Source organism: Oncorhynchus tshawytscha, unplaced genomic scaffold, assembly GCF_018296145.1.
Source record: "Oncorhynchus tshawytscha isolate Ot180627B unplaced genomic scaffold, Otsh_v2.0 Un_contig_1033_pilon_pilon, whole genome shotgun sequence".
NCBI lineage: Eukaryota > Metazoa > Chordata > Actinopteri > Salmoniformes > Salmonidae > Oncorhynchus > Oncorhynchus tshawytscha.
The window spans coordinates 22,175-38,023 of NW_024608173.1; the positions used below are offsets into that span (position 1 = coordinate 22,175).

Below are 15,849 nucleotides of genomic sequence, written 5' to 3' on the forward strand. Positions count from 1 at the left end.
TCCATAGCCTGGTCCCAGATCTGTTTGTGCTTTCTTACCAACTCCTATGGTCATTATCACATTTGGTATCACAATGATCACAATGAGAAGACAACACCAACAGATCTGGGACCAGCCTAGTCCCCTCCTCAGTGGCTCTCCATCCCCTCCCCAGTGTTGTGTGAGCAGCAAAGCCTCCAAGAGATTAGAGATCAGGGCCCAGATGTTCTTCCCACCACTGTTTCCCATGGATCTCATCCCTGGCCTGAATACATTATCACTGGCTATTGTGCTATAGCTGCCGGGACGCTGGGTCAGAGCTGCCCTATGACACCCTGGACACCAACCCCCCCCACTCCACCCGTAACCCTGACTAGCACCCCCTCTACAGCTGGGCAGGGGACGTTACCACCACACCCCACAGCCCCCTGGGATTGGCCTGAGCTGAACAGACCTATGACCCCCCCCCTCCATTACACAATGGCATGCTGCCTGTGTTGTCCAAATAGTGATTGCATGCTTTCTGTGTTGTCCATGTAAATAGTGATGGCCTGCTGTCTGTTTTGTCCATGTAAATAGTGATGGCCTGCTTTCTGTGTTGTCCATGTAAATAGTGATGGCCTGCTGTCTGTTTTGTCCATGTAAATAGTGATGGCCTGCTGTCTGTGTTGTCCATGTAAATAGTGATGGCCTGCTGTCTGTTTTGTCCATGTAAATAGTGATGGCCTGCTGTCTGTGTTGTCCATGTAAATAGTGATGGCCTGCTGTCTGTTTTGTCCATGTAAATAGTGATGGCCTGCTGTCTGTGTTGTCCATGTAAATAGTGATGGCCTGCTGTCTGTGTTGTCCATGTAAATAGTGATGGCCTGCTGTCTGTGTTGTCCAAATAGTGATTGCATGCTTTCTGTGTTGTCCAAATAGTGATGGCCTGCTGTCTGTGTTGTCCATGTAAATAGTGCCCAACAGATGCAGAGGAGTCAGATAGATTTGATTGATAGTCTCTAGACTGATAGCGATCAGATAGATTTGATTGATAGTCTCTAGACTGATAGAGATCAGATAGATTTGATTGATAGTCTCTAGACTGATAGAGATCAGATAGATTTGATTGATAGTCTCTAGACCGATAGAGATCAGATTGATTTGATTGATAGTCTCTAGACCGATAGAGATCAGATTGATTTGATTGATAGTCTCTAGACCGATAGAGATTTGATTAGATCTTGATCTAGGCTTTTAATTCCAATTTCTTCTAAATCAACCGATTTATCTAGAAGGAATCGAACGTTATATGAATCGAACGTTATATGAATCGAACGTTATATGAATCGAACGTTATATGAATCGAACGTTATATGAATCACTACTTGCACACTCATCTTCTGCACATCTATTACTCCAGTGTTTAATTGCTATATTGTAATTATATTTATTGCCTTACCTCCGTTATCCTACCTCATTTGCACACATCGATATAGACTTTTTCTACTGTATTATTGACTGTATGTTTGTTTATTCTATGTGTAACTCTGTGTTGTTGTGTGTGTCGAACTGCTTTGCTTTTATCTTGGCCAAGTCGCAGTTGTAAATGAGAACTTGTTCTCAACTAGCCTACCTGGTTAAATAAAGGTGAAATAAAAAATGTGAAAATAAAAAATATAAATCAAACGTTTTAGGAATGAAACTGTCACGGCCGTGGAATGAAGAGGACCAAAGTGCAGCGTGGTGAGCGTACACATTCCTATTTATTAGGATGACGACGACAAAAACAATAAACAATACAAAAACAACCGTGAAGCTTAAGGGCTATGTGCCACAAACAAAGTCAACTTCCCACAAAGACAGGTGGGAAAAGGGCTGCCTAAGTATGGTTCCCAATCAGAGACAACAATAGACAGCTGTCCCTGATTGAGAACCATACCCGGCCAAAACATAGAAATACAAAATCATAGAAAAACAGAATGCCCACCCCACATCACACCCTGACCTAACCAAATAGAGAAATACAACGTCTCTCTAAGGTCAGGGCGTGACAGAAACGTGATAGGAATCAAACGTTATATGAATCATGATGAGTTAAGATTACATACTGGGCAACTGTCTGCATTCTATTCTTACTTGTGTCTCAGCCTTCCTCCAGGCCTAGCCTATATGTCTGCAAGTTGAAAGGTAGACAGAAGGGTGGAGGGGGCAGCCAGGTGGAGGGTAGAAGGGTGGAGGGGGCAGCCAGGTGGAGGGTAGAAGGGTGGAGGGGGCAGCCAGGTGGAGGGTAGAAGGGTGGAGGAATAGCCAGGTGGAGGGTGGAGGGATAGCCAGGTGGAGGGGATAGCCAGGTGGAGGGTAGAAGGGTGAGGGGATAGCCAGGTGGAGGGTAGAAGGGTGGAGGGGATAGCCAGGTGGAGGGTAGAAGGGTGGAGGGGATAGCCAGGTGGAGGGTAGAAGGGTGGAGGGGATAGCCAGGTGGAGGGTAGAAGGGTGGAGGGGATAGCCAGGTGGAGGGTAGAAGGGTGGAGGGGATAGCCAGGTGGAGGGTAGAAGGGTGGAGGGGATAGCCAGGTGGAGGGTAGAAGGGTGGAGGGGATAGCCAGGTGGAGGGTAGAAGGGTGGAGGGGATAGCCAGGTGGAGGGTAGAAGGGTGGAGGGGCAGCCAGGTGGAGGGTAGAAGGGTGGAGGGGCAGCCAGGAGGAGGGTAGGTAGAAGGTTGGAGGGTAGGTAGAAGGGTGGAGGGGCAGCCAGGTGGAGGGTAGGTAGAAGGGTGGAGGGGGCAGCCAGGTGGAGGGTAGGTAGAAGGGTGGAGGGGGCAGCCAGGTGGAACAGAAGTAACTGAGGAGTTGAAACAAAGGGGCCCTTCTCTCCACCCCTTTCCTCTACATCCTCTTCTCTCCATCCACTCCTCTCTTTTCTCCTCCTCTCTTTTCTCCTCTCCTCTTTTCTCCATCCACTCCTCCTTTCTCCACTCCTCTCCTCTCCATCCACTCCTCCTCTTTTCTCCTCTCTTCTTCTCTTCTCCTCTCTTCTCCTCTCCTCTCCCACAATCCTGAAGCCCAGATTCCTTCTGTGACCCCTGACCCTAGTCACCCCTCCCCCCCGGTCCCAGGGGCCCTGGATCCCAGCAGCTGAATGCTCCCCCTGGCCCCCTTGCCCCAGCCGAGCCCTGGCCCCCTGCCCCAACCGAGCCCCCCAGCCCCAACCGAGCCCCCTGGCCCCCTGCCCCAGCCGAGCCCCCTGGCCACCATTCCCCACCAGCACACAACGGACCTGGACACCACCTCCCTCCACCCCTCTCCAATGGTCAAAACCCAGAACCTAACCTTTCACACCAAGAGACCTGAAACAAATCCTTAATGCTCCCTTAAATACAGCGTTATTTACGAGGTGGTGGCCATGACGTTGGTGGGTTTCAAAGTGAAAGACGCTAAATTAAATTGCACAGGGGTGGCAGGGTAGCCTAGTGGTTAGAGTGTTGGACTAGTAACCGAAAGGTTGCAAGTTCAAATCCCCGAGCTGACGAGGTACAAATCTGTCGTTCTGCCCCTGAACTGGCAGTTAAACCACTGTTCCTAGGCCGTCATTGAAAATAAGAATTTGTTCTTAACTGACTTGCCTAGTTAAATAAAGGTTAAAAAGAAAATAATAATACATTTTTAAGCCAAAGGGTACTAACTTGTTGTAACTAATTGTAATAACTTGTTGTAATAATTTCCTACCAATAATTTTTCTGAATTGATTTGTTGCAGAATCCTACTCATGTGGTTAGCAAAGGATGGGTCAGAAAGTAAACAGAAATTCCAATCCCAATTTTCATCAATGCTTTTCAATGAGAATTTGAGTTTACTTCCTGAAATGAATTAATTGAAATGGAACTGCCCCCAGCCATGGTGGTTATATACAACTAGTTAAAATAGTTCTATATACAAAACAGTCCTAGAAAGACCTAATTTCACCTCCCCCTCTTTCAGCTGGCCTCTTCACAGCTGCTGTTTCTACTGTTTATATGGTATAGCACAGCCTAGTGGCCATGTTCTCCTCTGTAAAGAGTTGACTTTGCAGTTACAGCATGGATGAAAGTCAGCACTAGTTCATCTAGCAGAGCACGAGGACTCCATGTTTCAGTAGATCATTTTTTGGGGGATGAAGAGAGACAGTCAGCACTGTCTGTTACGGGGTTCAGTAGAAACTCCTCTGTTTCTGAAGGTCGACAGGCAGACTGTGGGTTCATTCTAAAGCTCTCTCCTCTCTGCTCTGCGACAAGATATGATAGATAGACTGGGGTCAAGGGGCACACGGAGAGCCTCTCTGTGTGAATAGGGTACACACAGCAGAAACCAAGGCGTTGACATTACCCTCCAGCGCTTAACTGTCATCCTAATCTGTTGGAGACTAGTCCTTTAACTGAAAAAGGAAACTTGAAATCAGATCTGCTTTAGCCGATATCCGCATAGAGGTCGGAGGTGAAACGGCATTAGAGCTGTCAAATCCACAAGCGGCTCCCTCCATTATACCTAAAGCGGACATTGCTATTGGCTGCACAGAGTCGCATTAAGAGAAATCCCATGCAGCCTTGTTTACAAATTGGAACACTGGACTGTGAGATGTAATCTACTCCTCCATTAGGATGATAGATGTAATCTACTCCTCCGTTAGGATGATAGATGTAATCTACTCCTCCGTTAGGATGATAGATGTAATCTACTCCTCCATTAGGATGATAGATGTAATCTACACCTCCATTAGGATGATAGATGTAATCTACTCCTCCATTAGGATGATAGATGTAATCTACTCCTCCATTAGGATGATAGATGTAATCTACACCTCCATTAGGATGATAGATGTAATCTACTCCTCCGTTAGGATGATAGATGTAATCTACTCCTCCGTTAGGATGATAGATGTAATCTACTCCTCCGTTAGGTAAACCAATAAACAGAACATTTATTTACACTTATATTATTTATTAATCTACAATTTATTGATTTCCAGACCCAAGGCGGAAGTACCAAATCAAATCAAATCAAATCAAATTTTATTTGTCACATACACATGGTTAGCAGATGTTAATGCGAGTGTAGCGAAATGCTTGTGCTTCTAGTTCCGACAATGCAGTAATAACGAGCAAGTAATCTAACTAACAATTCAAAAAAAACTACTGTCTTATACACAGTGTAAGGGGATAAAGAATATGTACATAAGGATATATGAATGAGTGATGGTACAGAGCAGCATAGGCAAGATACAGTAGATGATATGTACAGTATATACATATGAGATAAGTATGTAAACCAAGTGGCATAGTTAAAGTGGCTAGTGATACATGTATTACATAAGGATGCCAGGTGAAACTGTTGGCATTAAGCCTTGTAGGAGATGGTTACCAGGCCGACCAGACTCTCAGCACCCCAGGATGTGTATGTAAGTACACAAAGAAATCAGATCAATTCTTACTATTGATCTGTTTCAGCTTCTGTTGGCCTACATTGGCCTCTAACACATCTCCCACTACCATAAAAAAATACTAGACAGCTGAAGGTTAGATTACTCGTTGGTTATTACTGCATTGTCGGAACTAGAAGCACAAGCATTTCGCTACACTCGCATTAACATCTGCTAACCATGTGTATGTGACCAATAACATTTGATTTGATTAGATTTGAAGCAAGCACACACATTTTCTTCAGGAAATGTACCCTTTCTAGTTGTGACTAAAAAATGTGTGCGTCTGTGTGTGCGTCTTGTAGCAATCCGAGATCACCCGGTGGCCCAGCCTCCATCCCCGGACCATGTGAGTGCGGTGGTTAACAGCTCGTCGGCGGTGTACCTGCGTTGGAGCCGTCCTGCCTTCGCCTCTAGGAAGGTTGTTAGCTACACAGCTCGCTGTACACCTGTGGGCCTGATGAACGTATCAGCCATACGCTACATACAGACGTGAGTTCATGCAACAGAACTGCTCAAGTTCAAGACACTGCTCAAGTTCAAGATGTTTATACCTGTATACTGTGGTCTGTTGAGGTAGAAGAAGAATATATTACTGCTACTTTAATAGTAAGATTATTACTTTACTACTATGCTATTATCCATTGTCATTTTTCAGATCATTGGACATTTATATTACTTGTGGTAATTTAGTTTTACACTTAGTTTCTAAGAGACTGAAAATCAAGATTTGTTTTTGACACAGTTGTTGGTTTTAACCTGTCATGATTGTCCTCGTCAGTACCAATCAGAATGTGGTGATACAGGGTCTGGAACCCAACACACGCTATGAGTTAGTGGTGCGTCTCCATGCCGATCAGCTGTCCAGTCCCTGGAGTTCTGTTGTCCACCAGAGGACCCTTCCTGCAGGTGAACAAAAACCATCTTCTGATCTTTCTCTGACTATCATCTCCCCAGGGGTAACCAAGGTAACCAGAGTAACAAGGGCCCTCTATCTATAGATCATGAAGAAGTCTTTTTTGTATTAATTAGACATCAACAGTAGCTTCCTTCCCAGTCTACCCCAAGCTGAGCTCCAACCAAGGACCCCTCTGCACACAACAACACTCACCTATCAAAGTCGACCGTACTAGATGACGGACCAAGATACTTTTAAACTAAAGAGACTCAAAATGACACTTTTCTGTTCATCAGCGCCCAGTCGTCCACCTGAAGGTGTGAGGGTGTCTCTGATTGAGGACGGCACAGCCCTGGTTTCCTGGAGGGAACCAGAGGAGAACAACCTGGCAGTGACGCACTACACCATCCTGTACGCCTCACAGAGGGCCTGGCTGGCCGGACACTGGCAAATAATGCAGAGGAGGGTGAGTATGGACACTAGCAAACACTGTAGAGGGAGGGTGAGTATGGACACTAGCAAACACTGTAGAGGGAGGGTGAGTATGGACACTGGCAAACACTGTAGAGGGAGGGTGAGTATGGACACTGGCAAATACTGCAGAGGGAGTGTGAGTATGGACAGCTAGATTTTGACCTCTCATCTCTTAAACCCTTTTTGACATAGCTGAGCTGAAATGGGTTGCCCTGGTTACACATCCACCGTGGTTACTGTAACCGTGCTGGAAAAGACGATGTAAAAAGAACCGACTAAATCAACACGGAACGTTTCCTCATCCTATTCAGCACTCTAACACCAGTCCTGTCTTTCCCCCTACAGGAAGTAACACCATGGTCCTGCTGGAGCGTCTGGAGCCTGGTAACGTCTACTTGGTGAAGATATCTGCCTCCAACCTGATGGGAGACGGGCCCTTCTCTACCACTGTGGAGCTGGCCCTGGGGCCCGGGCCTAGACACAGAGGGAAGAGCCCCAGGCATTCAGACAGCGGATCCTCCTCAGACACTTCAGGTTACTATGCTTACATGGGCAGCAGGTAGCCTAGCAGTTAAGAGCGTTGGACCAGTAAACGAAAGGTTGCAGGTTCGAATCCCCCAGCCGGCAAGATGGATCAAGGCAGTTATAACCCCCAACAACAACTGCTCCCTGGGCGCCGATGACATCGATTAAGGCAGCTCCCCGCTCCTCTGTGTTTCAGAGGGGTTGGGTTAAGTCCGGAAGACACATTTCGGTTTAAATGCATTCAATTGAACAACTGACTAGGCATCCCCCTTTCCCTTGGAGTGTTGTTGGACTGGGGATATATTTGAATGTTGATAATACTGCTGTTGGAGACATAATGTTATGTTGGAGACATAATAACTGAACCAGTACAATATATGAACCAGTACAAACAAATGATAATTTTGTCTTGTCTCAATGCTAATAGGCTGGTCCTAGATCTGTTAGTGGTGTATAGCTAACAGCTGTATAGTTCCAGTAGTCTATAGTACTTTCCCAAAGTGAGATGATTTCTCCTGTGTAACAGTATGCCTGTTGCTTGTCTCCTCCAGTGTTCTCTGATGGCCAGTACCACATGGACCAGAAGTCCATGACAGGCCTCATGGTGGGGGTCTGCATCACTCTGGCTTGTATCGCCATCTGTGCCCTCATCCTCATCAACAAAGGCAGATCCAGGTACATATCTATACTAATCTTCTTCATTTATTGTAATTTTCTTCTTTTATAGTAATCTTCTTCTTCTTTTATGGTAATCATCTTTTTTTTGTTTTTTTTTTTGTATTTCACCTTTATTTAACCAGGTAGGCTAGTTGAGAACACCTTTATTTAACCAGTTAGGCTAGTTGAGAACACCTTTATTTAACCAGTTAGGCTAGTTGAGAACACCTTTATTTAACCAGGTAGGCTAGGAACACCTTTATTTAACCAGGTAGGCTAGTTGAGAACACCTTTATTTAACCAGGTAGGCTAGTTGAGAACACCTTTATTTAACCAGTTAGGCTAGTTGAGAACACCTTTATTTAACCAGGTAGGCTAGTTGAGAACACCTTTATTTAACCAGGTAGGCTAGTTGAGAACACCTTTATTTAACCAGGTAGGCTAGTTGAGAACACCTTTATTTAACCAGGTAGGCTAGTTGAGAACACCTTTATTTAACCAGGTAGGCTAGTTGAGAACACCTTTATTTAACCAGGTAGTTGAGAACACCTTTATTTAACCAGGTAGGCTGGTTGAGAACACCTTTATTTAACCAGGTAGGCTGGTTGAGAACACCTTTATTTAACCAGTTAGGCTAGTTGAGAACACCTTTATTTAACCAGTTAGGCTAGTTGAGAACACCTTTATTTAACCAGGTAGGCTAGTTGAGAACACCTTTATTTAACCAGTTAGGCTAGTTGAGAACACCTTTATTTAACCAGGTAGGCTAGTTGAGAACACCTTTATTTAACCAGGTAGGCTAGTTGAGAACACCTTTATTTAACCAGGTAGGCTAGTTGAGAACACCTTTATTTAACCAGGTAGGCTAGTTGAGAACACCTTTATTTAACCAGGTAGGCTAGTTGAGAACACCTTTATTTAACCAGGTAGGCTAGTTGAGAACACCTTTATTTAACCAGGTAGGCTAGTTGAGAACACCTTTATTTAACCAGGTAGGCTAGTTGAGAACACCTTTATTTAACCAGGTAGGCTAGTTGAGAACACCTTTATTTAACCAGGTAGGCTAGTTGAGAACACCTTTATTTAACCAGGTAGGCTAGTTGAGAACACCTTTATTTAACCAGGTAGGCTAGTTGAGAACACCTTTATTTAACCAGGTAGGCTAGTTGAGAACACCTTTATTTAACCAGGTAGGCTAGTTGAGAACACCTTTATTTAACCAGGTAGGCTAGTTGAGAACACCTTTATTTAACCAGGTAGGCTAGTTGAGAACACCTTTATTTAACCAGGTAGGCTAGTTGAGAACACCTTTATTTAACCAGGTAGGCTAGTTGAGAACACCTTTATTTAACCAGGTAGGCTAGTTGAGAACACCTTTATTTAACCAGGTAGGCTAGTTGAGAACACCTTTATTTAACCAGGTAGGCTAGTTGAGAACACCTTTATTTAACCAGGTAGGCTAGTTGAGAACACCTTTATTTAACCAGGTAGGCTAGTTGAGAACACCTTTATTTAACCAGGTAGGCTAGTTGAGAACACCTTTATTTAACCAGGTAGGCTAGTTGAGAACACCTTTATTTAACCAGGTAGGCTAGTTGAGAACACCTTTATTTAACCAGGTAGGCTAGTTGAGAACACCTTTATTTAACCAGGTAGGCTAGTTGAGAACACCTTTATTTAACCAGGTAGGCTAGTTGAGAACACCTTTATTTAACCAGGTAGGCTAGTTGAGAACACCTTTATTTAACCAGGTAGGCTAGTTGAGAACACCTTTATTTAACCAGGTAGGCTAGTTGAGAACACCTTTATTTAAACAGGTAGGCTAGTTGAGAACAAGTTCTCATTTACAACTGCGACCTGGCCAAGATAAAGCATAGCAGTGTGAACAGACAACACAGAGTTACACATGGAGTAAACAATTAACAAGTCAATAACACAGTAGGAAAAAAAAAGGGGAGTCTATATACATTGTGTGCAAAAGGCATGAGGAGGTAGGCGAATAATTACAATTTTGCAGATTAATAACACTGGAGTGATAAATGATCAGATGGTCATGTACAGGTAGAGATATTGGTGTGCAAAAGAGCAGAAAAGTAAATAAATAAAAACAGTATGGGGATGAGGTAGGTAAAAATGGGTGGGCTATTTACCGATAGACTATGTACAGCTGCAGCGATCGGTTAACTGCTCAGACAGCAGATGTTTGAAGTTGGTGAGGGAGATAAAAGTCTCCAACTTCAGCGATTTTTGCAATTCGTTCCAGTCACAGGCAGCAGAGAACTGGAATGAAAGGCGGCCAAATGAGGTGTTGGCTTTAGGGATGATCAGTGAGATACACCTGCTGGAGCGCGTGCTACGGATGGGTGTTGCCATCGTGACCAGTGAACTGAGATAAGGCGGAGCTTTACCTAGCATGGACTTGTAGATGACCTGGAGCCAGTGGGTCTGGTGACGAATATGTAGCGAGGGCCAGCCGACTAGAGCATACAAGTCGCAGTGGTGGGTGGTATAAGGTGCTTTAGTGACAAAACGGATGGCACTGTGATAAACTGCATCCAGTTTGCTGAGTAGAGTGTTGGAAGCAATTTTGTAGATGACATCGCCGAAGTCTAGGATCGGTAGGATAGTCAGTTTTACTAGGGTAAGTTTGGCGGCGTGAGTGAAGGAGGCTTTGTTGCGGAATATAAAGCCGATTCTTGATTTGATTTTCGATTGGAGATGTTTGATATGAGTCTGGAAGGAGAGTTTACAGTCTAGCCAGACACCTAGGTACTTATAGATGTCCACATATTCAAGGTCGGAACCATCCAGCAGGGTGGTGATGCTGGTCATGCGTGCGGGTGCAGGCAGAGAACGGTTGAAAAGCATGCATTTGGTTTTACTAGCGTTTAAGAGCAGTTGGAGGCCACGGAAGGAGTGTTGTATGGCATTGAAGCTCGTTTGGAGGTTAGATAGCACAGTGTCCAAGGACGGGCCGGAAGTATATAGAATGGTGTCGTCTGCGTAGAGGTGGATCAGGGAATCGCCCGCAGCAAGAGCAACATCATTGATATATACAGAGAAAAGAGTCGGCCCGAGGATTGAACCCTGTGGCACCCCCATAGAGACTGCCAGAGGACCGGACAGCATGCCCTCCGATTTGACACACTGAACTCTGTCTGCAAAGTAATTGGTGAACCAGGCAAGGCAGTCATCCGAAAAACCGAGGCTACTGAGTCTGCCGATAAGAATATGGTGATTGACAGAGTCAAACGCCTTGGAAAGGTCGATGAAGACTGCTGCACAGTACTGTCTTTTATCGATGGCGGTTATGATATCGTTTAGTACCTTGAGCGTGGCTGAGGTGCACCTGTGACCGGCTCGGAAACCCGATTGCACAGCGGAGAAGGTACGGTGGGATTCGAGATGGTCAGTGACCTGTTTGTTGACTTGGCTTTCGAAGACCTTAGATAGGCAGGGCAGGATGGAAAGAGGTCTGCAACAGTTTGGGTCCAGGGTGTCTCCCCCTTTGAAGAGGGGGATGACTGAGGCAGCTTTCCGATCCTTGGGGATCTCAGACGATATGAGAGGTTGAACAGGCTGGTCATAGGGATTGCGACAATGGAGGCGGATAGTTTCAGAAATAGAGGGTCCAGATTGTCAATCCCAGCTGATTTGTACGGGTCCAGGTTTTGCAGCTCTTTCAGAACATCTGCTATCTGGATTTGGGTAAAGGAGAAGCTGGAGAGGCTTGGGCAAGTAGCTGCGGGGGGGTGCAGAGCTGTTGGCTGAGGTTGGAGTAGCCAGGCGGAAGGCATGGCCAGCTGTTGAGAAATGCTTGTTGAAGTTTTCAATAATCATGGATTTATCGGTGGTGACCGTGTTACCTAGCCTCAGTGCAGTGGGCAGCTGGGAGGAGGTGCTCTTGTTCTCCATGGACTTCACAGTGTCCCAGAACTTTTTGGAGTTGGAGCTACAGGATGCAAACTTCTGCCTGAAGAAGCTGGCCTTACTGCGTGTATTGGTTCCTGACTTCCCTGAACAGTTGCATATCGCAGGGACTATTCGATGCTATTGCAGTCCGCCACAGGATATTTTTGTGCTGGTCGAGGGCAGTCAGGTCTGGAGTGAACCAAGGGCTTTATCTGTTCTTAGTTCTGCATTTTTTGAACGGAGCATGCTTCTCTAAAATGGTGAGGAAGTTACTTTTAAAGAATGACCAGGCATCCTCAACTGACGGGATGAGGTCAATGTCCTTCCAGGATACCCGGGCCAGGTCGATTAGAAAGGCCTGCTCACAGAAGTGTTTTAGGGAGCGTTTGACAGTGATGAGGGGTGGTCGTTTGACAGCGGCTCCGTAGTGGATACAGGCAATGAGGCAGTGATCGCTGAGATCCTGGTTGAAGACAGCAGAGGTGTATATGGAGGGCCAGTTGGTCAGGATGACGTCTATGAGGGTGCCCTTGTTTACAGATTTAAGGTTGTACCTGGTGGGTTCCTTGATGATTTGTGTGAGATTGAGGGCATCTAGCTTAGATTGTAGGACTGCCGAGGTGTTAAGCATATCCCAGTTTAGGTCACCTAACAGAACAAACTCTGAAGCTAGATGGGGGGCGATCAATTCACAAATGGTGTCCAGGGCACAGCTGGGAGCTGAGGGGGGTCGGTAGCAGGCGGCAACAGTGAGAGACTTATTTCTGGAGAGAGTAATTTTCAAAATTAGTAGTTCGAACTGTTTGGGTATGGACCTGGAAAGTATGACATTACTTTGCAGGCTCTCTCTGCAGTAAACTGCAACTCCTCCCCCTTTGGCAGTTCTATCTTGACGGAAGATGTTATAGTTGGGTATAGAAATCTCAGAATTTTTGGTGGCCTTCCTGAGCCAGGATTCAGACACGGCAAGGACATCAGGGTTAGCAGAGTGTGCTAAAGCAGTGAGTAAAACAAACTTAGGGAGGAGGCTTCTGATGTTGACATGCATGAAACCAAGGCTTTTTCGATCACAGAAGTCAACAAATGAGGGTGCCTGGGGACATGCAGGGCCTGGGTTTACCTCCACATCACCCGCGGAACAGAGGAGGAGTAGAATGAGGGTGCGGCTAAAGGCTATCAAAACTGGTCGCCTAGAGCGTTGGGAACAGAGAATAAAAGGAGCAGATTTCTGGGCATGGTAGAATATATTCAGGAATATATTCAGGGCATTCTTTTATGGTAATCATCTTCTTCTTTTATGGTAATCATCTTCTTCTTTTATGGTAATCATCTTCTTTTATGGTAATCTTCTTCTTCTTTTATGGTAATCATCTTCTTTTATGGTAATCATCTTCTTCTTTTATAGTAATCTTCTTCTTCTTTTATAATAATCTTCTTCTTCTCATATTCCATTTACTCCATCAGCCATTTTTGAAAGACCTCTCTTCAAATAGATTATTTCATATTGTCCACTAACTTCCACGCTTTACTCCAATAGGAAATCGTCCATCTGTAAGATCATGGACGTAGTGAACGGTGAGAGACTGCATGGTCCACATGCTGGTTTGGCCCTGGCCAATGACCACCAGGCTGACAACATAGAGGCCCTGATGCCTGTGATGGCACAACACTTCATTGATGCCAAGGTGAGACATGGCTCCACAGACACAGGCCATGAGTGGTATGAGAATGTATTTAAGACATCACTATGACAACCTTTATGATGCCATGATAAGGTTTTATGCTGGTTGTCAATGTCTTTTTAGCAACCAGCAACAGACCTCTCTATCTGTTTGTAATATCTCTGTTTCAGGGTGGTTCTAACCTGGTGATTAGTAGAACAGGTCCAGTCAATGGCAGCAACCGCAGTAAGAGATGGCAATTCTTCAAGAGGGAGAGACGTAATACAAATACAAGCCAGGTAAAATCTTCAGACGGGAACTTGATGCTATTAGAGAGCCTATCCTCAACATCAATACTGATCCAAAATATTTTTTTCAAAATGCAACATGCAACTGTTTCAACAATTTTACTAAGTTATAGTTCATATGAGGAAATCAGTCAATTGAAATAAATTCATTAGGCCCTAATCTATGGATTTCACATGACTGGGCATGGGTGGGCCTGGGAGGGCATAGCCAATCAGAATGAGTTTTTCCTCACAAAAGGGCTTTATTACAGACAGAAATACTCCTCAGTTTCATCAGCTGTCAAGGGTGGCTGGTCTCAGACGATCCCGCAGGATGTGGAGGTCCTGGGCTGGCGTGCTTACACTTGGTCTGCGGCTGCCAAATTCTCTAAAATGACGTTGGAGGCAGTTTATGGTAGAGAAATTAATATTAAATTCTCTGGCAACAGCTCTGGTGGACATTCCTGCAGTCAACATGCCAATTGCATGCTCTCTCAAAACTTTAGACATCTGTGGCATTGTGTTGTGTGACAAAACTGAACATGTTAAGAGTGGCCTTTTATTGTCCCCAGCACAAGGTGCACCTGTGTAATGATCATGCTGTTTATTCGGCTTCTTGATATGCCACATCTGTCAGGTGGATGGATTATCTTGGTAAAGGAGAAATGCTCAGTAACAGGGATGTAAACAAATTTGTGCACAACATTTGAGAGAAATAAGCTTGTGCGTATGGAACATTTCTGGGATCTTTTATTTCAGCTTGTGAAACATAGAACCAACACTTTGCATGTTGTGTTTATATTTTGGTTCGTATAGTTTAGAGTGGAGTGTTGTTATACAATGACAAACAAACAAATATCAAAAAAATCTCCTCCTCTCCTCTATCTCTAGGCTGAGAACAGAGTGTGTCTGTACGAGGCAGGGAAGACCGTGCTGTGTTACGAGGAAAAGGTAGACGCTCCGCCCCTCCAGCCTTCCAGCCTGCAGATCCTGTTTGGACCACTAGGGGCTTACAGCGCTCTGTGGGTAGCAGTCGGGAAGCAGCTCTGGGACCACTGAGACCAGCGAAGGAAGCCACGAGACAGGAGACTCCGGTCACGAGAGTGAGAATGAGTAACCCCGTCCACAGATACGTTCGGGACGTAATTCCAGGCATCCTTCGGGTCAGAGTTGGATGACAGCTCAACTCCAGAGGATGAAGAGTGTTTTAGAAGTGGAGGAAGAAGGAAATCCTGGTTTTAAAGTGGAATCTGAGGTGACGACACCAAGCCCAACCCTTACCATCATCACCATCGCCTCCACCGGCCTGATCATGACACTGTCCAGTGGTCGTCACGTCCCTGTTCCCTCTCGGCTGAGGAAGCTGCTTATCCTGTCCAGGCCACCGTCCAGTCAGCAGGCTCCTCCTGACGATAGACTACCCAGCCTGAATGTGACTTAGCTACAGCTGAAGCGGCCCACTTCCCCCTCCTTCTTGGCCTCCTGAAAACAGGTCTTTGGGCATGGAACATATGAGGAGTTATGAAGAGGGATCAGGAAGTTGAAGATTGAGGAGGAAACAGGGGTTTTCTTCAGGTCTAAATGAATGTTGTTGTTTTCCTGTTTCATTTTGAGCTCATTTTCAGTCTGTCTGGTTTTCATCTGTGTGTCTGTTCGGTCTTTAGGGCTGTTTTTTTTTTTTAACACAGATCAAGCCTTGTCCTGGATTGGTGACAGGTATGTTATGGTATCCTGAAAAGCATGTTGAGTGATATTCTCCATTCAAAGTGGCTTCTTTGTACAGGACCCGGCTTAATCTGTGTCCAGGGGGAAATGAGTCCTTAATGTCTGTTCTAAACCAAAGCTCACACCAAAAATGAATGTTCAAAAGAATGTAAACAAAAATGTATTGCTTTTGTGATACATTTTCTAATATGTTAATATAGATTTATTTCTTCTTCTGAAGTAGAGGGTGTAGTTGGTGACCCCTCATTGCTGATTGTCTACCTCAGTGACTCTGATTTGCATATAGTGCTACCTCATC

At 45.1% G+C, this 15,849-nt stretch overlaps 1 protein-coding gene across 1 annotated transcript in view; it reads left to right on the top strand.

Moving 5' to 3' along the window:
* The window catches only part of LOC112257148 (protogenin-like), a gene marked incomplete at its 5' end in the record, with an annotated part of 32,333 nt that extends 17,448 nt beyond the window's left edge, over positions 1 to 14,885 (top strand). Inside the window, 9 exons of the mRNA XM_042312914.1 lie at positions 3,054 to 3,270; positions 5,718 to 5,904; positions 6,194 to 6,321; positions 6,607 to 6,780; positions 7,130 to 7,318; positions 7,861 to 7,984; positions 13,416 to 13,563; positions 13,731 to 13,838; positions 14,718 to 14,885. Of these exons, the coding sequence (XP_042168848.1) occupies positions 3,054 to 3,270; positions 5,718 to 5,904; positions 6,194 to 6,321; positions 6,607 to 6,780; positions 7,130 to 7,318; positions 7,861 to 7,984; positions 13,416 to 13,563; positions 13,731 to 13,838; positions 14,718 to 14,885 (1,443 nt within the window). The remainder of the gene's footprint in view (positions 1 to 3,053; positions 3,271 to 5,717; positions 5,905 to 6,193; positions 6,322 to 6,606; positions 6,781 to 7,129; positions 7,319 to 7,860; positions 7,985 to 13,415; positions 13,564 to 13,730; positions 13,839 to 14,717) is intronic.
* Between the last annotated feature and the right edge of the window lie 964 nt (positions 14,886 to 15,849).